Raw genomic sequence first — 24,036 nt, 5'->3', positions numbered from 1 at the left:
CGCAGTGATTGTGTCCTGTGCCAGGCACCGTTCCCGGCACTGCTATTTCCGTGGTGAGCGGAACAAGGCCGCCCCCTAGTGGAGAAGATGGACAATGAAAAGGCACATGATCAACGACCAAGATTAATTTTAGATCGGGAGACGTTTCTAAAAGAAATACTACAAAGGGATGGGGTAGTCGCTGAGGTGGGAAGGGGGCGGTGGTTACTTTAGCTAGGGCTGTCTGAGGGAATGAATCCTCTCCTGGGAGGTGACTTTTTTTTTTTTTAATCCTCACCCGAGGCTCTTTTTCCTCTCTGAAATCAATAAAAGTATATTTAAAAAATATGTTCACATACAGCCCAGATGGTAAAGTAGTTCATTATATCATCTGCTCTACTATTTTTTATTTTTAATGTTTTTTTTTTTATTTCAGAGAGAGGAAAGGAAAGGGAGAGAGAGATTGAAACATCAATAATGAGAGAGAAGCATTGATCGGCTGCCTCCTGCACGCCCCACACTGGGGATCAAGCCTGCAATCCGGGCAAGTGCCCTTGACCGGAATCGAACCCGGGATCCTTCAGTCCGCAGGCCGAAGCTCTATCCATTGAGCCAAACCGGATAGGGCTGTTTTACTATTGTATAGGGCTGAAATTTTTCAGAATAAAGTTTTTCAAAACAAAAGCACTTAGCATAGCCCTGGGCACACAGTTGGCTTCAACACTCCCCTTTTTCTTGAGTACCCCAGCTCCTCTTCCTACAACAGTTACTCTCCAATGCCCCATGAGCCCTATAATAACTCATTCTTCCCAAACACCCCAATTCCCCCAAATTAGGGTTCCCAGGTAAAAATACAGGATGCCTAACTGAATTTGAATTTCAGGTAAACACCAAATAAGTAAAATACTGTGTGTTGTGAAATTCGAACTTAACTGGTTGCAGTCCCCCTAAATCTGGCAATGCCATCCACAATGCTGACTTAGCTCACTAAGGTATCCTCAGGGCTTGCCAGATGGTATTCAGTTGATCTTCTAAAATAGTACCAGAGCCCTAGCTGGTTTGGCTCAGAGGATAGAGCATCAGCCCTTGGACTGACGGGTCCTGGGTTCAATTCCGGTCAAGGGTAGGTATCTCAGTTGCAGGCTTGATCCCCAGCCCCAGGTCAGGAACGTGCAGGAGGCAATGGATCGATGTCTCTCTCACATCGATGTTTCTCTCTCTCTCTCTTTCTCTCCTCTCTCTCCTCTTCCCCTCCCTTCCTCTTTCTCTCTCTTTTTTTAAAAAAAGATGGAAAAATATTCTCAGATGAGGATTAAAAAAATTTTTAAAAATACTTAAAAAATAATAAAATAGCATATAAGCATAAACAATGAACGCAAAACTCTGGGGGGTGAGGGCATGTATGGGTGTGGGGTGGGGGTGGGGCAATGGTAAGATATGTACACATATAATACCTCAATAAAAAAATGTCCAAAAAAAATAATAATAAAATAGTACCAGAATTAATTTACATAATTCACCAATTCCTTGTAAAACCTCCAACTTCTCCATATCACCCTAGTTCCTTTTCCTAGAACACCCTAACTCCTCTGTAGTCACACCCGCCTGCTCACCACTGCATTTCCGAAGTCTGGCTGTGCCTGGCATGTAATAGCTCTACAGATAATTTCTGAGAGACAAACGAGTTTAACAGTCTATTTTCCCCACTGCATTTCCATCTCCCAATCACCCGCTATCTATTAGCATGCTGATTTTCCCAATGACCACCCTAAAGCCCCTTATTACATACGAATTCACTAAAACACTCCACCTCCTTCAAAACTCCAGTTCCCCTAGATCACCCGGCTCCCCTCATCTCAAGATTCCTTCGACACATTCTCCAAGAGCGCCTATTTCCGGTCACTCTGATTCCTCTCCTGTTATCACTCATCCCTTTGCCCTCACCCCGCTAAGGTTACCATGGCAACGTCCACCTCTGGCTTCCCCTCCGCCCTCTGCATTAATCCTCTTTGGTTCCAAGCCCGGCCCGTCACCATGGAGACCGGAGCGGTCCCCTCTGCTCCTCTCATGTGGTCCTGGAAGCCAGACCCCTCCCACCGGGAGAGACGAGGGGGGCCCTGCGATGCTCAGCGAGCAAACGATTCCCATTCCTCTGTCCCCAACCTTAGCGCCCCCACTAAGTACTCAAGAGCTGTCAAGGGACAGCTGATTATACTGCGCAGGCGCAAAACTTGGAAGGTGCTGGCGGCGCTTAGCCTGCTGGGAGTTGTAGTTTTCAGGTACAGGTCGCCAATGGGAGAGCCGGGTGGGGTTATTGAAAAGGAATCTTGCTCCTTTGTCACCATAGCAATATGGAGCACGATGAAGCGCTAGCTCTACTAGCCAGCCTGCCATTTATATTCTTTCATCTTTCTAACCCAGTGCTTACTGCGGAGATGCTGGAAAACAAAATAGAGCTTATATTTTGGTGGGGGCAGATTGACTATTAAAAATGGGGGACACAGATCATTGGAAAACAGGGTATGTTAATAGGTAATTGAGAGCCCTTTGGGGAAGCGGAATGTTAGAACACTGGTACACACACTCATTCATCTATCCTCAGATACGCACTATTATTATCCCCAAACTGTAACGAAGACAGAAGAAGAAACCACATGTCACATAGCAAGTAAGTACCAGAGCTGGGATTTGACTGAGGGAGTCTGGCTTTATCATCTGTATGCTTAAGCACTGCTAAACTGGCCAACAGCTACATGGTGTAATCTCAGGAAGTGCTAAGGTTGTAAAGAATAATGTTGAGACTGGCCCGTGTGGCTCAGTAGTTGAGTGTTGATCCATGAACCAGAAGGTCACAGTTCAACTCCTGGTCAGGGCACATGCCTGGGTTGTGGGCTCGATCCCCAGCGGTGGGCATGTAGGAGGCAGCCGATCAATGATTCTCTCTCATCATTGATGTTTCTCTCTCTCTCCCTCTCTGAAATCAATAAAAACGTATCTATAATAATAAAAGTGTAATATGCTGATTAGACCGGATGTCCTTCTGGACAACCTTCCGGACGAAGCTGGGGCTGCGAGGAAAGCCTGGGTCCCGGGTGCCAGAAGGAAGCTGGAGCCAGCAGCCAGGGGAAGGCCTACTCTTACATGAATTTTGTGCATTGGGCCTCTAGTTTGTATATGTGTGTGTGTGTGTGTAAATATATAATGTTGAGAAAGAATGGAGTGGCTTTGTTTAATTTATTTTTATTTACTTATTTTTTGGGGTGACTCCTTAGATGAACTGTTCAGGGATGGCCCTTAGGAGGTGACATTTGAGGGGAGGCCTGAAGGGACCGAGCTGAGCATGTGGAGCAGGTAGAGGTACAGGAAGCCTAAGCTGCCGTGGAGATGGATTCATTGTGGCCCCTTCCTTTCACCCGCCCCCAAGAGGCCCATGGGAAGAATGAAGGAATGCTGGACCATCTCGCGTTCCCTCCGGGCCTGGGCCTCTGGCCCTCCCCCAGAAGTCAAGAACTCAGCGTGGAAACCAAAATAGTGCTGTTTTATTCCCGTCTTGAAGCACAATAGCCCCGATTGCTCCCCTCACCACCGGAGGCCCCCAGGCCGTCCCCCAAGACTCTCCGGGCTCCCTCTTGTTCCGTCTTCTGGGAATGACCAATCAGCAGGTGACAGGATCCAAGCCTCCATCCTTGGGGAAAGAACCCAGATCACTCCCTCCTGTCTTCTCTCCCCCTCTTCCCCACTTTTCCTTGGTTGGGTCTCCGTGTGTTCTTCCCTCTCCACCTCTCCTTCCGGCCCCTCCTCCTGCCTCCCTCTGCTTCTTCCTGTTTCTTCTCCATTCCGCCTCCTCTCTCGAGCTCTCCCCCATTTCTATCTTCTTGTCTTTTCTTCCCTTACCTCTCCTCCATCTGTTCTCTTTCTTCCTTGCTTTGCCCCTCCTCCCCCTGCGCTCCGTGGACTTGACCAGTCTACTCCTGCCAGGCGGTGCCCAGAGCCAGGCATCCTCCCCTCCCTCTGTTGTTCGTTCTTCCTTCTGCCCCGGCCTGACCCTGTCTATGCCTCATCGTCTGAGGAAGCCCTCAGAGTCCACCCTGGCCACCACCTTCCACACCTGTGGCTCCAGGACCTTGGAGACCACTGACCACTTCCCCTCGGACCCAGAGAGGCAAACTGCCAAGGTGAGGTCCCTGGGTGACCCAGGAGGTGGCAAGAGGGGCTGGGGCGGCCTCCTTGGCCTCGGCCTTGTTATCTTTGGGATAAAAGAATGCCCTCCGGCCCTCACAGGGAGGGTGGCGGGCAGGGGCTGAGGGTCAGGACTCCGGGGCCCTCCCCCAGCAGTCCCTGAGCAGGTCCACGTGGAATAAGGCCGCCCCCGTGAGGAGGCGCGCCGCGAAGAGGTGGCGGCAGGGCAGATGGCGGGCAGCGTGGATGGAGCAGCTGCAGCGCGTCAGGGCGCCGTCCAGGAAGAAGTCCGAGGTGCCGTCCTTCAGGGCAAAGCCAGCCCCAGTCACGTGGAAACCCCGGGTCCCGTGCTGCCTGGCGAAGGACAGCTCCTCGGCCACCAGGTCGGCCAGCTCTGGCCCACAGGCCGCGCGGAACTTGGCCAGCGGCTCCCAGTCCGCCTCCTGCTCTGACGGGCAGCGAGGTCTCTTTGGTTCCCTCGGGCCTTCTCCTTCACTTCCTTCCTGAAGTCTGTCCCCTGCCCATTCAGGGTCACCCTCAAACACAGTCCCCGTGGGGGTGCCGCACAGGACTCCATTCCCCAGCCCTAGGCACCGCCCTCCTGCGTCCATACACTCCCTTCCTTGCCCTCCTCGGTTCCTGGGGCCCCCAGACCGAGCCCCCCCTCCCTCTCCATTCTCTAGGCCTGTCACCCGGGGGTCCCCTAGCTGGACCAGAACGACGTCCTCCAGGTCCCTTCTCCTTTTGACCCCCGGCCACACTCCTCTCTCTTCTCTAATTTCTGGCCCTCTCCTCTCCTGTCCCCAGTGGGGCGCCCTTTGGTCTCTGTTCTCAGGGACCGGCTCCGGGGGCTCCTCCAAATGGACCCCCCTCCAGTTCCTGACCTCCACCCTCCCTCCCTTCTCCGCTTCCACCGGGAGCCCCTTCTGGTCTCTGGGTTTCAGTCCAGGGACTTTTGCATCAGGCCCCTGCACGCCCCTGCAGCTGCCTCCTTCCAGGCCCCTGGCCCTGGCCCAGTCGAACTGGGTCCTCCCGTCCGCGGTCTGCAGAGGTCTCACCCTTCGGTCCTCCAACTGCGCCATCCTCCAGGTGTACCCTTCCAAACTTCTCAGCCCCTGGTCCTCCACGTGGGCCCCGCTCCAGACGTAACCTTCTAGTCCCCAGTCACTCTCACCCTCCAGCTGGGCCCCCCTCCAGCCTCGGTGCTCGCTCTCCAGCTGGGACCTTCTCCAGACACTCCCTTCGAGTCCCCTCACCTTCTGGTTCTCCAGCTGGACCCCTCTCCAATATCGGATTTGCATTCCTCTCTCCTTCTCCCGTTCTGACTGAGCCCCGCGCCGGTCTCTGGTCTCCAGTTCCCTGGCCCACTCCTCTAACTGGGCGCCTCTCCAAATACTTCCTTCAGTGGGGGCCCCTCCCCAGTCTCCGTTCTCCCGGCCCTTGGCTCTCTCATCCTCTACCTGGGCTCCCCGCCACCGCTCGCCCTCCAGCCAAGGCCCCCCGCCGCCGTCGAGCGCCACCTCTCCGGACGCATCGGCCCACTGCATGGCCACCAGGTCGCGGAGGCACTGCGCCATGCTGCGCGACGGGCTGAGGCGGCGCAGCAGGCGCCGGCGGTGGCCGCGCACCAGGGCACACGCGTCCAGATCGCGGGCTGCCTCAAAGGCGCGGAAGCGCACCCACATGTCGCGGCGAGACGCCCAGTTGCGCTCGAAATAGTCGACGAAGGCGGCGGGGCCGTGGGCGCGCAGCTCCACCAGCGCTTCGGCGTAGGCGGCCGGCGACAAGGCGCCGACCAGACGACACAGGCGGGGCCACAGGCCGGGGTCTTCGCGGCCGGCGCCGCCCAGCTCCTGCGCCTTGCTGAAGAGCGTCTCCAGGCCCTGCGCGCGGCAGATCTGCACGCGCGCGCCCGGCAGCAGCTGGCGCACGGCGGGCAGCTGCGCGGTCACCTCGGGCCCCGCCGTCAGGCAGCGCACGCGGCCCTTCACGTCCGGCACGCTCTGCAGCAGCGAGGCCAGCGCGAAGCGCAGCAGGCTCGGCGTGCCCGGGCGCGCCACGCAGCAGGCAGCCTGGCGAGCGCGGCCCGCGCCGTCCACGCACAGCACCGCCAGCAGGTCCAGGGCGCCCTGCAGTCCCGGCAGCCGGTCCACCAGGAGCATGCGCGGGAAGCGCCGCAGCAGCGCCCGCGTGCGCGACGTCAGGAAGAACACGGTCTCCACCACCGCCTGGTTCTCCATGAACACCAGCTTCACCTGAGGGCCGGGGCGGGGAGGCGGGGAAGGAGGTCAGGGTACGCCGGGGGGGCTGCCACGCCCAGCTCCCCGACCTCAGTTTCCCCGGCTGGGGGATTTGGAAATCCATTCGTTCCTGTGGGCATGCAGTTATTATTTTGACCGGCAGGAGGCAGTGCAGGGCAATGGTTAAAAATGTGGGCCCTGGAGGCCATTCGCCTGGGTTTGCGATCCTGGCACCACCGTCTAACAGCTGCGTGGTTTTTGCACTAGACAGCCTCTCCGAGTTTCCGTTTCCTTAATCACAAGGAACAACAACAGCCTGTAATTATTAGAATCGAGAGTGGAAACAAGTTAGCCATCCCCTCATGCGCCGAGAGGCAGCCTGAGGCAGCGGTTCTCAAGGCGTGGCCCTGGACCAGCAGCGCGCGCATCACCTGTCAGGATCTTGACAGAAATGCGTATTCTCAAGCCCGCCCCCACCTGCTAAGTCAGAAACTCTGGGAGTGGGCCTAGCAACCTCCTGTGACAAGTCCAGGAGATTCCCACGCTGGCTCAAGTGTGAGAGCCACTGGTCTGGTAAAGCGCATAGGCCATGGAGCCAGACTGCCGAGGTTTGAGTCTGGGCCTCAGCACTTTCCAACCTTGTCATTGAACCTGTGCCTCAGCTTCCTCCGCAACTTCCTTTCCCCCCATTTCCCTTTCTGGGAGCTGAACATTCATTCCCTCGTGCACGGAGAGGCAGACCCCGCAGCGCCTCTGGAGCCTGCTGCCCGGGCTGAGATGTGGGAGCCCTAACTTCCCGGCTGGTGGCTTCCGGCAACTGCCCTGACCTCCATCTCATTTGTGAAATGATGATGCCGAGGGTATCTCTGTGATTGGAAGGCTGAAATCAATGGAAGCATTTAGAATGCTGCCTGGCACAAATATTACTATCATTCAACAATATCACTCAAAAAGTAAGTGCTCTCAAAGCGTTCGTTATCACTATAATTATATAGTAATTATATAGTAAAGACCCCGTCCCCGTAATGGCCTTCTCTAGCTATCGCGCTGAGCAAACACTCTGGCTCTCTCTCACCCCTCCTGGCCATGGCCCTGAAGCACGTCCCCTCTTTACTGGCTGGTTTGCTTACTGCCCGTTTGCCCTGCCTAAGAGGTAAGCCCCACAAGGATTTGTTGCATTTCAGACACCTGGCCCAGCGCGTGGGCTCAATGCATCCTGCATGTGAGCGTGCAGCAGTGCGTGGGTGTGAGTGACGTCTCTGGAGTGGAGGTCAGGGTACACGGTGTTTGAATCCTGGCTTTGCCTCTCTCTTTTATAAAAAATATATTTTTATTGATTTCAGAGAGGAAGGGAGAGGGAGAGAGAGATAGAAACATCAATGATGAGAGAGAATCATTGATCAGCTGTCTCCCGCATGCCCCCCAACCGGGGATCGAGCCCACAACCTGGCAATGTGCCCTTGACTGGAATCGAACCCGGGACCCTTCAGTCCCCAGGCCGACGCTCCATCCACTGAGCCAAACCAGCCAGGGCCTGGCTTTGCCTCTTAGTAGCTCTGAGTCCTTGGGCAAGTGACTTCCCTTGCATTTTAGCCTCAGTTTCCTTGTCTGCAAAATGGAGAGAATGAAGCCTGTTGAACAGGGTCCTGGTGCGGATAAAATGAGGTCATCTGTGCCCAAAGCTTGGCAGGCCGGCTGGCATGAGTCAGATCCCAGCTATTACTACTGTCTTCCTCGAGCTCTCAGCAGCGTTCAGATGGTGACCCTGCCTCCTTCCTGGAACACAGGTGGCTCTCGGCTTCCGTCACCCCGAACAGGCCTGGCGTTCCTTCCCCCCAGGCATCTCCTCTGCCCGCTCCTCCCCTGCTCCACGTCGAAGTGCCGCAGAGTCCCGGCCCTCTCCTCTCTCCCGCTCTGCCAAGGGGATCGCACCAGTCACCGCCCGCATCACCCCTGAGCTGCCAGCTCCAGTTGTGGGTCTCCAGGCTCCAGACCTACCTACCTAACGGCCTCGGCACCAACATGGCCCTTTGGACGGCGTGCGTGACCGTTGAGACTAGTGGCCCAAAGCCCTGAAGTTGCCTCTCACTCTCCCAACCTGCCCCTCCCTGGTCAGCCCCATGTCCATCGAGGGCTCCAGCGTCCACTCCACGGCTCAGGCCCGGACAGTCAGGGCTGATTCTTGGTTTCCCTCCTTCTCCACCCTCTGCGTGCAATCCATCCCTAAGTCTTAGAAACGACCTTCATAACGAGTCCGGAATCGGACCACTTCCCCGGCCCCCATGGCTACCACCATCCCTCACCTGGTTCTACAGCTGCCCCTCACTGGGCTTCCTGTCTCCATCCAAATGTCCCTCTGTTCCCCGCATGGGTACCAGAGCGGCATTTTCAAAACTCCTATCAGATCATCCTTCCCCTGCTTAAAAGCCTTGCTCAGGACCTGGCATCACACTTTTTTTTTTTCCTTTTTTAATCCTCACCTGAGGATATTTTTCCATTGATTTTTAGAGAGTGGAAGAGAGAGGGAAAGACAGAGAGAAATATTGGGCTTGCTTGGGCCAGGAATGGACCAGCAACCAAGGCAGGTGCCCTTGACTGGAATCGAACCTGGGACACTTGGGTCCACAGCCCGATGCTCTATCCACTGAGCCAAACCGGCTAGGAGGGCATCATCACACTTGAAGTAAAATCTAAGCACCGATCTCTCCACAGACTCTGCCATGACCCATCTCCTTCTACAAGACGGTTAAAAAGCACCGCATAGCTCTCAGCTTTCGAGGGGAAAAACAACCCCAAGAAAAAAAAAAAGCCTAGCAGAATCCAAAGAGAACAAGGCAATTGCTTTCCTAACCCTGAAATCATACATTCAGCTTCTTAAATAGTACTGGAAGGCAATACATTTTATGAAAAAGCCAAGTAAGCACACCACTGAATTAGTCACAACACCACTATAATTTTTTTCAACCGCCATCCGTTTTTATGCTATTACTTTATGATTCTGTCAGCAGAAGTTTCAATCTGGTGTTGGCTGGTATGATGTAAAAAGAGGCTACATGAAGCCCTAGCTTGTTTGGCTCAGTGGATAGAGCGTCGGCCTTCGGACTGAAGGGTCCCGGGTTCGATTCCGGTCAAGGGCATGTACCTTGGTTGTGGGCACATCCCCAGTAGGGAGTGTGCAGGAGGCAGCTGATTGATGTTTCTCTCTCATCGATGTTTCTAACTCTCTATCCCTCTCCCTTCCTCTCTGTAAAAAAATCAATAAAATGTTTTTTAAAAATGTGGGTGTGGGTGTCATCTCAGACACACAGACCAGGGGCACTGGGGGGAATCGATCATAGAAGGGGGTTCCACGAGAGTGGACATCAGAGACCACCCCACTCCACACTTTCCATGCACTGTTTCTAAAACAGTGCCTCCCGTCACCTTGAACCCTCCTCTTCCTAGCGCCCAGGCCTGTGACCTGGAATCATATCTGGATGGGTGTGTCTACCGTCGGCTTCTCCCCCTGCCGCTGCGAGCTAGTGCCAGCCGTCACTTCTGCACGGTGGCCGGCAGCCAGCAGTGGCTGTTTAAATTGCAGGCGGTTACAGTGAAATACAATTTAAAATCCAGTTCCTCGGTCCTACTGGCCACGCTCAAGGGCTCAATGGCTAACTGTGGCCGGGGCTTCCCTGCGGGCAGCGCAGCATCACAGACCGTTTCCTTCACGGCAGGAAGTTGGACCGGGTGGTGCTGGCGCTGCACCAGAGGGCGTCTCTGAGGGCAGGGACCACTTGCGTCTTCTCCGCTGCTGCACCCCCATGCCCCCATGAGTAGTTACGGAATGAATGGACGGAGGAATGAATGAAGGAGTGAATGGATGAGTGGGAGGGTGAGTGAGTGAATGAATGACCCCCCACCTGCCTCTCCCGAGACCCCACCTTGGCCTCAGGGTCCTTGTGGAAGAGCCCCTGGAGCACGCGCAGGGCGTCGATGACGCTGTGGTCACGGTCCTTGCAGTAGGAGAGCAGGCGGTGCACGTCGGCCAGGACCAGGAACTGCTTGGAGATCTTGTTGGTGGTGCGCACCGGCAGGCAGGTGTTGGCCAGCAGGCGGCCCGGGCGGAAGTAGTAGGCGAACTCGATGGGGCAGGCCGGGTGCGAGTGGGTCAGCTGGCACTCCGTCACCACCAGGCGGTCCCGCAGGGGGCTCAGCTTGACGATGATGAAGGCAGGGCAGCCCGCCTCGTGGTGCCTGCGGAGGAACCACACGGCCGCCAGCACATCACCCCTGCCCTCTTCGTCCCTCGCTCTCCTTTTCATTATTATTTTTTATTTTGTTATTATTATTTAAAAAAATATATTTTATTGATTTTTTTTTTTTTTACAGAGAGGAAAGGAGAGGGATAGAGAGTTAGAAACATCGATGAGAGAGAAACATCGATCAGCTGCCTCCTGCACGCCTCCTACTGGGGATGTGCCTGCAACCAAGGTACATGCCCTTGACCGGAATCGAACCTGGGACCCTTCAGTCCGCAGGCCGACACCCTATCCACTGAGCCACACTGGTTAGGGCTATTATTATTTTTTAAATTAAGAATGGTTTCAAGCATAGAGTAGAGGGCCTTAAGCATATGCCGGGTGTCTGACTTTGGGCAAGTCACTTCTCCCATTTTTTTTTTTAAATATATATTTTTATTGATTTTAGAGAGGAAGGGAGAGGGGGAGAGAGAGATAGAAACATCAATGATGAGAGAGAATCATTGATCGGCTGCCTCCTGCATGCCCCCTATTGGGGATCGAGCTCGCAACCCCAGGCATGTGCCCTTGGCCGGAATCGAACCCGGGACCTTTCAGTCCACAAGCTGACGCTCTATCCACTGAGCCAATCTGGCTAGGGCCACTTCTCCCATTTTTTTTTTTTTTTATTCTTTCAAGAAAAGGATCTTTAAGATTTAACTGATCTTCCAAAAACTGTTTCCATTGCTTCAGCTGTGCAGGGAGAGAGGTTTCAGGGAGTCGGACTTCTTGTGAGGCGGGCCCAGCGGACCATTTCTAGAGTCAGGGGATTTTCCCAATGAATCACCTGTATGGTCTCATTCTCCTGCACATTCACAGTCAAGCAGGTCACGAGTCACACAGTGTGAACTTTCGTGTAATGTGAACGGATTTCTAAGCTCCTCTACTGAAAACTGGATATGCTCAGATGTCTTGGCCAGGTCTACAACTGCCCCAGAAAGACCTTGCCGACTGATCTGCCTTGGATAGATCTTTTCTTCTACTGTTCCTGTGGTTAGGAGCCTGTAAGTATGTACTGGGTGTTTCTGACCATCTCTCCACACTCCAGACCAGGGGTCCTCAAACTTTTTAAACGGGGGGCCAGTTCACTGTCCCTTAGACTGTTGGAGGGCCGGACTATAGTTTAAAAAAAACTATGAACAAATACCTATGCACACTGCACATATCTGATTTTGAAGTAAAAAAACAAAAAGGCAAAAACACCCGCATGTGGCCCGCGGGCCATAGTTTGAGGACGCCTGCTCTAGACATTGCTTCAGTTGCAGGTCTGATCCCCAGCCAGGTCAGGGCACACACAGGAGGCAACCATTCGTGTCTCTCTCACATCAGATGTTTCTCTCTCTCTCTCTTCCATTTACTTCTCCCATTTTCCAAGTGAGGAAACTGAGGCCCAGAAAAGGTGAGTCACAACCTCAATGTCACCGGCTAACCAGCAGCAGAGCCATGGTCTGCACCCAGAAGCCTGTGCTCTCCATTCCTCCTGTAACAGCTACCCTTTACCCAGCCGCCCCGTGTTCCCGCGCATGGTGTCTCGGGAACCTCCCAGCAGCCCCACGAGGTAGGTACTGTGATAACCCCACTTCACAGATGAGAAAACCGAGGCCTGGGCATGTGAAGTCTGTTGCCTAAGACACCCACCCAGGAAGTGGGAGGAGGCCAAAGATGGGGTGAAGGTTTATTTCTAGAGATTAATGGGGGTGTATCCCGCCCGGGGCCCCATCTGCATAGAGGCGCCACCCTGGGGCACCTAGCTCAAGCAGCCTGAGGGCAGAGTCTGTGTTCTTAGGCACTCTGCTCTTGTCCCTGGCTCCCCAACCAGCGTCTCAAACTCATGCGCCTACGGGGGGGGGGGGGGGGGGCGGGGGCAGGCAGGCAAAGCAAGGAAGCGGCAGTGCTAAGTTTGAGCAGCAGGGAGTGGTGGGGTCTGGGGCAAACCTGAGTGCCGATGCCCGTCTAACTGGGGTGGCCGTCGGCCACGCGGGAATGTGGGCTCAGCCTCTTCCTGTGCTTCAAGCGGAGCCAGAAACTAACATTCTATGGGGAACGTTCCCAGTTTAAAATTGGGGCCAATTGAAATACCCTTTGCCATCTGGGCGTGTTTCTTTCTTTTTTCTTTTTAAAATATATTTTATTGATTTTTTACAGAGAGGATGGGAGAGGGATAGAGAGCCAGAAACATTGATGAGAGAGAAACATCGATGAGCTGCCTCCTGCACACCCCCCACTGGGGATGAGCCAGCAACCAAGGTACATGCCCCCGACCGGAATCGAACCCGGGACCCTTCAGTCCGCAGTCCGATGCTCTATCCACTGAGCCAAACCAGTTAGGGCTGGGCGTGTTTCTTAGCTCTCTTGGATTTCTCACTTGCCCTGCCGTAGCATGATAGTTGGAGGGAGTTACAAGTGGGTTTGTTCATTCAACATCCATCTTTCTGCTCAGTCTGAAGTTCCAGACGGGCAGGGAATTTGTCCATCCAGCTCAAACAACCGCCTCTCCATCCCCCCAGGGAAATATCCCAGCCCCCCCGCCGGGGCCTGGCCCTGTATTTATTGAATCCATGGGCTTTTCTCTCTGTCCTCTGGCTCTCTCTGCAGCCCTGTCTCTGATCTCCTTGTATGAGCACAAAACCTGGCTTTCACCTGTTTTTCTGGCTCTGTCTGGTATCTCTGGCTCCAAGTCTCCACGTTTCTGGAATCTGTTGAGTCTTTTTTTCTTCTTCTGTCTCTTGGATATCTATCATAGAGTCTGTAAGTAGAGCCTGTCCTGTCTCTCACTGTGTTTGACTTTGTCCCTCCAGCTTCCTGGCGCGCGCTCTCTCTCTCTCTTCTCTCTCTCTCTCTCTCTCAGTAAGCTTCCCTTCTTGACCCTCTCAGCCTCTCTTACAAGGTACACTTAGCTGTTTCACTTGGCATCTCTCTCTTCCAGTCTCTGGGTGTGCGGCTCTGTGCTTACCCCTCCCCCTTGCTTCCCTTACCCCTCTAGCACGCAGCAGGGTGGTGGCTGAGCTCACTTACCCCATGGCGGGCCGGCTGGGAGCACGCACGTCCTTGCACACCAGCCGCACGTAGCTGTACTTGAGCACGTCGATGAGCGTGTACAGCGGGGGCAGCCTGGCCCAGTGGCAGCGCGTCAGGTGCATGGAGCTCTGGATGAAGAAGAGCGCCAGCCGCTGCTGGCACCACGCGTCGAAGAAGCGGCTGAACTCAGCCCAGGAGAAGAAGGCCCGTGCCAGCAGCTCCCGCTCCTCCTGCTCCTGCTGCCCCACCACCACGCCCCGTGGGGGCTCCATCCTGGGGCACCTAAGTCACAGGCGGGAGGACAGGTGCCTAAGACCGCAGACCCATCCCCACCTGAGGATCCTACTCCCTCCACTTCAGACCCGCCTCGTGGCTACTGGTGCCTCTATGCAGGCGGGGCCCCGGTGGGATACAACCCCATTCATCTCTAGAAATAAACCTCCACCCCATCCTCGGCCTTCTCCCACCTCCTGCATTATCCACGGACGGCTGGAGCCCGTCATCCAGACCCCTAACGCCAGCTCTGGTTCCCTCCTCCGTAGACGTGACCCCTAGTTGGGGTCCTTCTCCCAAAATATGACTCTTAAGCTCGGTTGTGGAGACTTCCTCAAATAGGTTCCCAACTTCCAGCGAAGACCTCCTCCTCCCCTCCAGATGTGCCTCCGACATGTGGCAGTAACCTCTCGTGCCCCCATTCGTAAGGAACTCTCCCCTCCGCGTGTCTACACTTGGCTGTACAGCTGTGCCACCCCCCCCCAAAGATGCTCCATCTCCAGATGTGCTCCCACATCCCGCCGGGGACCCCTCACCCCCAGTCGTATTCTTCATACACCTGCAGCTGTTGACCCTTCCCCAGGTGTAGGTCCTACGAGTCGCCTCACCCAGCGGTGGCCCCTGTTTCCTAGAAATACTTCCCTATCTGGATGTCCTCCCCACAGACAGCAGGTACTCATTCCTCACAGGCGGGTACCCCATCCACTTGTGGCCAGTTCTCAGAAGTGTCACTAATATTTGTCTGCGTCCCCTTCCTGCTCAGTTGCGCTCCCCCCGTCCCCCTGGGGCCCCCTCCTTTCATCTACAGGTATCATCCTCCAGGGGTGCGTTATGGTCCGAGACATGGCCCCGGGTCCTCAGATACGCTCCATCACTCAGATGCTCCAGCGTCCAGCTGCGCGACCCCCACCCCTGCAGCCCCTCCCCGCCCGCTCTCCCAGCCCCTCCCAGCTCCGCCCGCCGCGGCCCCTACGCTCCCGCTGTCCCACCCAGTGGTACCTCCTCCCTCCCCCAGATGTGCACCCTTCCCGCCCCTCCCCACTCACCTACCCGCCCCGGAGCGGCGTCCACCTCCCACAATGCCCCGCGCCAAGGCCCTTGCTCCCGGGATGCCCCGCGCGGCCTCCGGCCTCTCTTCCCGCCGTGCCTCGCGCAGCGGCTTTTTCCAAGTCTCCCTCTTTCCCCGTCCGTCACTCCGGGGACCCGCAAGCACACCCGCTGGTCCAGACCGAGGAAAGGCGCGGGCCTTCTCCCAGCGTGCTCTGCGGGAGGGCTCGCCCCCTCTTCACCCCTCCCCTAACAGCCTCCCGCCCTGGAGACTACAACTCCCAGCATCCACCGAGCGGCGGCGGCGCGGACGTCGCCCTGGCCCCGCCTCTCAGCCCGGCCCCACCCCCGGCCGCCGAGATTCTGCGCGCGAAATCCGTGGCGCGAATTTGGGAGCGCAGTCGAGTACCCGGGGGTTCCCGGTGAGACGCCCAGGACTGCGGCGCGCAGGGCCAGCGCGAGGCGAGTGGGGCGGGCCGCGGGGGCTCAGGGGCGCCCGGGGCTCGCGGCTTTGCGGGGACTGCCGGCTTCAGCGGCCGGGAGCGCGGTGAGGAGGGGAGAGCGCCGGCAGCGCGGCCGCCGGAGGGAGAGGGCCGGGTGGGAGGTAGACGCGCGGCTGGAGCCAGTTGGACGGAGAGGGTTTCGTGCGAGGTTTGGAGGGACCGGGCCACCTGGATGGGGGCACAGTCAGCAAATGGCTAAGTGGACTGGGGCACCGAAAATTGGAGGGGCCGGGAGATGCGGGCCACCCGAGGGGCGGGGCCCGTGAGGGGCGGGGCCACATGGGGGCGGGCCACCGGAGGGGCGGGGCCCTGGAGGGAAAAGGGAAAAGTTGGAGGCGGGGCCAGCTTTAAGGGGTGAGCCATGGAAAGGCCAGTGGTAAGGCCCTGGTGTAGGCAAAGGCCTTATGGAAGGTCGGGAACCTCCTGGATGGGGAGTGGTCTGGCCTCGGTTACCTGTTTGGGGGCGGGGCCAAGGGGAGGGCTTTGGAGGCCGGACTGGGAGTAGGAGGCCTGGGTCTGGGAAGGGGTGGGGCCGTAAGTGAATGGGGTACCCGCCTGTGAGGAATGAGTACCTGCTGTCTGTGGGGAGGACATCCAGATAGGGAAGTATTTCTAGGAAACGGGCCACCGCTGGGTGAGGCGACTCATAGGAGCTACACCTGGGGGAGGGTCAACAGCTGCAGGTGTATGAAGAATACGACTGGCAAATCTCACTGGCAAATTGTTCTGGTCCGGAAAATAGGGGAGTTTCTTCTCGAGGGGGAAATGCATGATTCTGATCTTGTGGATTGTTTTTCTTTCTGCAAGAAGGAGGTTTATGGCCCTAGCCGGTTTGGCTCAGAGGATAGAGCGTTGGCCTGTGGACTGAAGGTCCCAGGTTCGAGTCCAGTTGAGGGCACATGCCTGGGTTGGGGGCTCGATCCCCAGTGGGGGGGGGTGTGTGTGCAGGAGGCAGCTGATCAATGATTCTCTCTCATCATTGATGTTCCTATCTCTCCCTCCCCTTCTTTCTGAAATCAATAAAAATGTTTTTAAAAAGCAAGGTTTGTGTGTTTTTGTATCTGCACAAGCAGTCTTCTCACCAAGTATTTGGATTTCTGTTCCAGAACAGCAGACAGGAGAAGAGGAGGAGGAGCGGGGAAGGGACAATTTTGCCGCCATCATGCAGCGAAGTATCATGTAAGGAAACCTCGTCCCCCTTCTCATCTTAAACTCTCCGAGTCTCTGCTTGTATCTGGAACTCGCTGCCTTTTCTTAGAAAAACTCAGGTTGGCATTTTCCTGAAGTTGATCAGTATGGAAAACGCAGAGTGGGCCATGGAAAACGGAGAGGAGTTAACGAAAACATTTTAGGTGCAGGGTTCGGAAAGCCTAACCCAGTGGTCGGCAAACTCATTAGTCAACAGAGCCAAATAGCAACAGTACAACGATGGAAATTTCTTTTGAGAGCCAAGTTTTTTAAACTTCTTCTAACGCCACTTGTTCAAAATAGACTCGCCCAGGCCGTGGTATTTTGTGAAAGAGCCACACTCAAGGGGCCAAAGAGCCGCTTGTGGCTCGCGAGCCGCGGTTTGCCGATCCCTGGCCTAACCCAGTGGTTCTGTCAGTGGCAGAGTCGCCCTCCACATCTGGCAGTATTTGAGGTCGTCACAGCGGGGTGAGGGGGGTAAAGGCCAGGCATGCTGCTGAACATCCTCGATGCAACAGAGAATGGTCTGGCCTGTCATGCAGGCATGCTGAGGTTGAGAAGCCCTGTCCTAAGGCAGGGCTCAGGAAAAGAAGAAAGGGGATTACGTGGCTGTGTCGTTGAAACCTTCTGGAGGTAATAGTTGGATCTGGTTGCCAAAGCTTTGCCCCTGGGAATCCGTCTCTCGCCCTGTTTCAGCTCTGCTTTCCTTCACGTTGCGTCGTGTTGGCAGGTTCTCGTCCTTGGGCTCTGGCACCAGAGAGTTAGTCCCAGTGGGAAGAGCTGCCTCTCTCCCAGCTGTTCCAGCAACGTCTAGGCTGGTGTTCCATTCGCCCAGCTTAGGCCCCATGCCGGTCCCTGATCTGGCCACAGGGATGCAGGGCTCTGATTGGCCAGGCCTGGGGCATGTGCCCACCCCAGTCATGAGGCCTGGGGCATGTGCCCACCCCAGTCATGGGTGAAAGGGCAGGCCTGTGCAAACCTCAGGTACTGAGAGAATGTGGGGAAGAGGCCTCCCAAGAGAAAAGTGGAGGGCTGTTATCAGGAGCTAGTCAGACCCAGACCTGAACACCCACCACACAGACCTGGGAGATGGTGGCTCATACAGACTCCACGCTGCGTTTTTCTCATGTGATGAGAAATCCGGGCCTAATCTGTCCTTAGCTTATACTGAGTGCTTAGTTAATACTTGCTGAGTGAAATTGGGATGTGGCATATCTCTCAGGTTGAGTTAGGGCAGAAAAATAAGCAGAGTGTTGCCTCCTCATCTGGGCTTCAGTTTCCTTACCAAAGGGGTTGTTTGAAATCTCCTGTTACATGGTAGGATGGGAACTGGCGTCAGAAGCTGTAGAGGACATCGTGGATCGGAGGCGTCCTTGGTGCTGTTTTCATTCCCTCTCTTCCCCCTCCTGTGCTCCTCCAGGTCATTTTTCCACCCCAAGAAAGAGGGCAAGGCAAAGAAGCCAGAGGAGACATCCAGCAGCATCAGAGAGACCGAGTCCCCTCCGAAGCACGTAACGGGTCTGGGATGTGGTGAGGTTGTTCCTTTGTCAGTCAGGACTCTTGGCTGCGAGTGGTAGAAACTCGGCTCAGACTATCTCAGGATGTCAGAGGGAATTTTTGACTTCAATAACTGGAAGTCCAACAGGGATGTCCAGCTTCAGGCACAGCTGGATCCAGGGCCTCAGAGTTGTCTTCAGGGCTCTGTTTCATGTCTCTAGAGCAGCGGTCGCCAACCTTTTGGACCTCACGGACCACCAGTTTGGAGCAGCGGTTGCCAACCAGTGGTCTGCGGACCGCTGGTGGTTCGGGAGGTCCGAAAGGTTGGCGACCGCTGCTCTAGAGCAGACTTTCTAAGAGGCAGAAAAGCTGGCCACTGGCCTCATTTTGATGCCAGCTTATCAAATTCAGTGATTTTCAACCTTTTTCATTTCATGGCACACATAAACTCATTACTAAAATTCTGCCGCACACCAGAAAGGATATTTTTTGCTGAACTTACAATTTTAACTCATTCACAATTGATGGCTATTGTGCTTTTTTGAGAATTTAAGGGAAAAGAGGTCAGTGCCCCTGACTAGTCAGGTGCTGCATGTTTTACAAATTCTTGCAGCACATCAGTGTGCCTTTTGTGGCACACTGGTTGATAATTGCTGATCTAAGAAGAGAGCATCTACTCCAGCATCGACTTCACAAGTTCATGGGAAGGCCCTGCTTGGGTCACATGATCACCCCTGGACCAATCAGCTTGCCCAAACATGGACTCAATCTAGATTTCTTTCACATCCCCAATTTGGGACCCTGGGCAAGTAACCTTACTTCATGTGTCCCGGTTCCTGATGTGTGATAGGTATCTTAATCTCTGTTAGGCTTTCTGTGTGGGTTTAATGAATTAACGGTGTACAATGTGGAGAATAGTACCCAGTTCACACACTTACAGGCTCAGTAAGTGGCAATAATCAAGTCATATTCTTTTTCAATACTCTTGATTTTCAGATCTGCCCCTGTTGTGTATACATAGCTGTATATCCTATACTAGAGGCCCGGTGCACGGATTTGTGCATGTTGAAAGGAAATTAATTAGAAGAAATATTTTAGAGGCTGTGGAGGGACCACGGGAGATTGGCCAGCTGGGTTCTGATCTGCGGACTTCAGCAGCAAGCTAACCTACTGGTCAGAGCGTCTGCCCCCTGGTGGTCAGTGCATGTCATAGCGACTGGTCGAACAGTTGACTGGTCAGACACAGCATATTAGGCTTTTATTATGGGAATAATAAGATTATCCTAGGATAATAAAAGCCTAATATGCTAAGTGTCTGGTCTGGTCAGCCATTCAACCAATCAAAGTGTAATATGCTAATGATTGCTAAGGCTGCTCAACCGCTCGCTATGTTGTGCGCTGACCACTAGGTGGCAGAGAGTCGACTGGTCTAGTATGTATACCCTAATGTGGAATTATACAAGGTGATTGATAATATGTCAACTCAGAGAAGTAGGTAAAGTAAACATTTGAAGTCTTTCTAATCACTTTCCAAAGGAACTACTTTTACGAGTTTGAGGTATATCCTTTTTTCTGTGCCTATAAACATATGTGCACCTACCAGAGTTATTGATACATAATAGGTGCTCAATAAGTATTTGTTGAGTGTTTCCCATACTTACATATTGCACAGCAGGACTGTCATTTTGGTCGCTAATCTAGCCCAAGTAGCTGGGCTAGATATATACCAGATGCTCAGTAATAGACACCTTTATTTTTAAATAGCAAAAGTTAGATTAATATATATGCAAGTTGCAGGTACAGATTGGCAAACACTCAGATATTTTTTACACTCATGGACTCATACTGTACATACTTATTTTTTCAACAAATATCTATTGAGTATCTTTGCGTGTCAGGCGCTGTCTGGATCCTGGGCTTTAGTGAGCAAAATCAGCAGCAGCTCCTCTGGTGGTGTTGATCACCTGCTTTTTTCCTCTCGAGAATGTCTTTTAAAGCCCTTCCATGATGCTTTGTATAAACCCACTTTATTATTTTTGAGGATCCATAAAATGAGTGTGCCATCACTGACCTAACTAGGGAGATGTCTCCATTCATCAGCCAGACCATGAGCTCTGGGGATGCAGACACCTGTAGGAGTCAGCCTTGTTCTCATACCGTAAACGACCTCCACACTGCTCTGTGTTTTGATGGTCTGTGCCTGTGCTCTTCACCAGACCGGGAGCTCCTCAGAGCCAGTGTTGGGGGTGCAGTGGGGCTGCATAGGGCTGGTAGGCAGCTCTGTGCTAGCAGGTTGTCTTGAGACCGAGGTTCCCTCCTTACCCACCCTCCCCCACCACCCTCCCAGCCCAGCCATGCCCTCATGAACATTATCAAAGCAGGCCAGCAAGTTCGAGTTCCAGGGGTAAGACAACGTGGAGGGCAAGTTGCTTGTCAGTCATGGCCACTTACATTCTATTGGTCAGAACTTACTACGTGACCATGCCTAGCAGCAGGGGAGGCTGGGAAGTGTAGTCCCTAGTCGAGTGGCTATGTGCCTAGCTACAACTCAGGGGCTTGTATGACTAAAAGAAAGAGGGTTTTCAGATGGATGCTGAGGCCAGTTTCTGCCCTAAATAGGGACTGCACTTGCTCTCAGCATCACCCATCACACAGTGGGCACATAGGAGGCCTCCGGAGATTCATCCTGGATAGATGGATAATTCAGAGCATATGCTTAGGCTTGGCTGGGTGGCTCAGTTGGTTAGAGCGTCATCCCAATACACCAGGGTTGCTGGTTTGATCCCTGGTCAGGGCACATGCCAGAAGCAACCAATGAATGCATAAGTAAGTGGAGCAACAAATTGATGTTTCTCTCCCCCTTCCTCTCTCTCTAAATCAATAATAATAAAAATAGAGTATATGCTTAGGAGGCCCCAGAAAATGTTCATTGATGGTTGAAAGGAGAGGAATCAGACATGGTGAAGGAGCTGGAGTGTTTGTCTGGCCCACTCTGCCAGCTGGAACACCCCCATTTCCCCACCTTCTAGGGTGGCGCTGAAGGAGCGGAATAGAGTGGTGCCTGAGAGTGACTCTCCAGTGAAGAGGTCGGGGAGGAAGACGGCCCGGGTCCTGTGCAGCGAAGGGGAGGAGGAGGATGATGAAGCCATCACGTCCCCCAAAGGCCAGGTTGGTCCCCATCAGCCTGCCCACTTTTACGGCAGAAGCCCTAATTCCCATTAGCCTTTGGAACGGAGTGCAGCAGCTGCTCAGGAGGGCCCTGGAGATATGTCCCAGGAGGGGAAGGGTTTCGTGGTTGTGTCCTGGAGCAGTGGGGCTGGTCTCCATGGTCCTAAGTCCGCCTAGGTCATGGGACCCCCGTGAGAGGGGCCATGGCCTGAGCTGGGGCTGGGACTGGTGGCATGGAGAGGAGGAGAGACACAGACGAAAGGTCTAGCGTCCCTCTCTGCTCTCAACTGCTTGGGAAATGAGATAGCTGGGCGCTCCCCCCCACCCCTCGCCTAATTGCGCTTTCTGTCTTCTTCCAGAAGCCTGCCCCCAACTCTCCACAAGTCTCCCCTCCCGGTCCTGTCACGTCCCCTGAGAGCAGCCCTTCCCTCTCCAGCACCTCTCCAGCAGCGACCATCTCCCCGTCCGGGATCCCGAAGCGGCTCACAGGTAAGGACCCCCGGGCCCTGCCCTTTCAGTTGCTTGTCCTTGTCCCCACTTGGATTTCCGCACCAGGCAGCCATCCTCATGACAGCTCTGAGCTCGGCCTTGTGGTTAAGAGCACAGCTCCACCATCCGCTGGCTGTGTGACTGGGCAGATGACTTCATTCACCTGTTTTTATCCCTCTTTTCAATGTAGATACCAGAAGATTTAAGATGATGAGTGTGGTTCGCATGTATTGCCATTGATGGTGTGGTATCCTCCTATGTAATAAGAGAGGAATATGCTAATTATCTGTTACGCTGTGAGGCGTAACGACCAACTGCATAACGACCAGATCACAGATCTGCAGGAGGGTGGGGCAGCGAACTACAAGCGGGCAGCAGAGAGCTACAGGAGGGGGCAGGGCAGCAAGCTCTGTAGGGGGAACGGGGAGCTACAGGAGGGCGGGGTAGCTGGCGGAGAGCTACAGGAGGGTGGCAGCGGCCTACTGGCACACGGATTTGTGCACAGGGCTACTAGTAAGAAATAATAGTGGTAATGAGGGTTGTAGGAGCGCAGAACTGAGCCAGCCCAGAGGAGGCGACCCGGAAGATGGGGTAGGGTTCGCTATGTTGGGAGAGGGTGATGGGAAGTGTTGCAGCCGAGAACAGCATGTGCAGAAGCGAAGAGGTAGAACAGCGTGGTGTGTTTGGGGAGTCCATACGCTTCAGTGTTTCTGGAGAAAACAGTGCAATTTGGAGAGTAGAGAGAATCTGAGGACGAGTGGGGAGAGATGAGCTGAGGAGGAGAGTGGGGCTGGCTCCTGGAGGGCCCTGCATGTGAGGCTAGGGAGCCCATGAGGCTAGGGAGCTCGGGCTTTGGCCTGCGGTACTGGGGAGCTGTGGGGGCGTTGTGAGCTGGAAGGCTGGTCAGGCCTGCGGGAGAGGTGGTCCTAATAAAGTAACTGTGTGGCTCGGGGCTGACACTAACATTGGCTTGGGGTGTATCAGGGATTCATTTTAGAGGAAGTGACATCTGAGCTTTGTCCCAAAGGGCTGGGCTACTAGCTCAACAACACGTGCAGAAGCCCAGAGGGGTGACAGTGTGGAGTGTTTGGGAATGACAGCAATTCAGTGATGTCGGTAAAGAAAGTGGATTGTGTGGCATGGGCGTTAGAGGGTCAGGTGGAGAGAAGTTAAGGAGGATGGTAGGACAGAGTGGACACTAAAGGACTTTGTCCTGGAGTGGGGGGGCGGGAAATGTGGAAAGCTTTTGAGCAGGGCAGGGACAGTCCCAGCCACAGCTGCTGAAGGTCCCTCTGGGTCATGTGAAGAAGCCAAGAGACCAGGGAGAAGGTGAGAATTGATGAAAAGCATTACAGCTGCCTTTTCTTCACCATGTGATCTCAATTTGGAATCTTCTAGAAACAGGCTCTGAAACTGTGACAAGGATTCAATGCAGACCATTTCTTGGGGAGGTGGGAGGTGCAGAGAAGACAGTGATTCAGGGAAGGGGAGTCGGCCAATAAGATGTGTTCTTAGGTGGGCTCCCGCAGTGGGCCCTGGAGCTTCATTCTCTGGGGAAGCGCTGGGAATTGGCCTAAATGTGTGCAGAATGATCTACTGGAAGTGCGAGGAGCAGGGTTCTTATACACCAGCACCGGTAGTCATTGGGTGAGGTAACTCCCAGGCTCTGTTGATTCCTGGTGCATCGGGCCTCTGAGGTTCTGGGAAATGTGTCCAGGACACACGGACATGGTCAGATCCTAGGGATGCAGGGCACGGAGAGCGTTGGCTGCAGTTGGGACTGGGCTGAGCCCATTACATCCTTGCTTACTGTTGGGGACTATTTCCATTCTGCAGATGTGGGAGAGTGAGGCCCAGTAAGTAACCTGCTCACCGCCATACAGCCAGGAGGCAGCGTGAGCTCCAGGGACAAGCTCAACTGGGGCAGTAGCTGTGGGCAGGAGGAGAAGGGGAGGACCCAGGGCCTTTTCAGGAGCCCCATCATTAGGGGGTTGGGGGGGGCGTGGTGCCGAGTTCCCCGGGGCGGGGGCAGATTGGCCAGCGAGTCGGCTACACCTAATCCTTTGCCTTCCCAGCTCGAAAGCAGCTTTCTAAACGGAAGATTCAGGATGTCCTAGAGGAGCACAGCATGGACAAGGGCCAAGAAGCCAAGAGGAAGAAGGTGGAAGAAGGTGAGGT

The 24,036-nt window shown here is 54.6% G+C and overlaps 2 protein-coding genes across 2 annotated transcripts in view; one reads left to right on the top strand and one right to left on the bottom strand.

The window, feature by feature from the left end:
- Positions 1-4,277: 4,277 nt before the first annotated feature.
- Positions 4,278-15,068, bottom strand: ZSWIM9 (zinc finger SWIM-type containing 9). The gene is made up of 4 exons (XM_008154533.3): positions 15,013-15,068; positions 13,691-13,975; positions 10,319-10,631; positions 4,278-6,413 (listed from the first exon to the last, which is right to left on the bottom strand). Exons 2-4 carry the CDS (start codon positions 13,963-13,965, stop codon positions 4,287-4,289), a joined length of 2,715 nt encoding a protein of 904 aa, XP_008152755.2. The 5' UTR covers positions 13,966-13,975; positions 15,013-15,068; the 3' UTR covers positions 4,278-4,286.
- A 307-nt stretch (positions 15,069-15,375) lies between these two features.
- The window catches only part of LIG1 (DNA ligase 1), a 33,925-nt gene continuing 25,264 nt past the window's right edge, over positions 15,376-24,036 (top strand). Inside the window, exons 1-6 of the mRNA XM_028129616.2 lie at positions 15,376-15,435; positions 16,623-16,695; positions 18,125-18,211; positions 21,231-21,369; positions 21,729-21,858; positions 23,934-24,029. Of these exons, the coding sequence (XP_027985417.2) occupies positions 16,679-16,695; positions 18,125-18,211; positions 21,231-21,369; positions 21,729-21,858; positions 23,934-24,029 (469 nt within the window). The 5' untranslated portion in view covers positions 15,376-15,435; positions 16,623-16,678. The remainder of the gene's footprint in view (positions 15,436-16,622; positions 16,696-18,124; positions 18,212-21,230; positions 21,370-21,728; positions 21,859-23,933; positions 24,030-24,036) is intronic.

Source organism: Eptesicus fuscus, chromosome 21, assembly GCF_027574615.1.
Source record: "Eptesicus fuscus isolate TK198812 chromosome 21, DD_ASM_mEF_20220401, whole genome shotgun sequence".
Taxonomy (NCBI): domain Eukaryota; kingdom Metazoa; phylum Chordata; class Mammalia; order Chiroptera; family Vespertilionidae; genus Eptesicus; species Eptesicus fuscus.
This window is presented reverse-complemented; position numbering and strand designations above follow the sequence as displayed.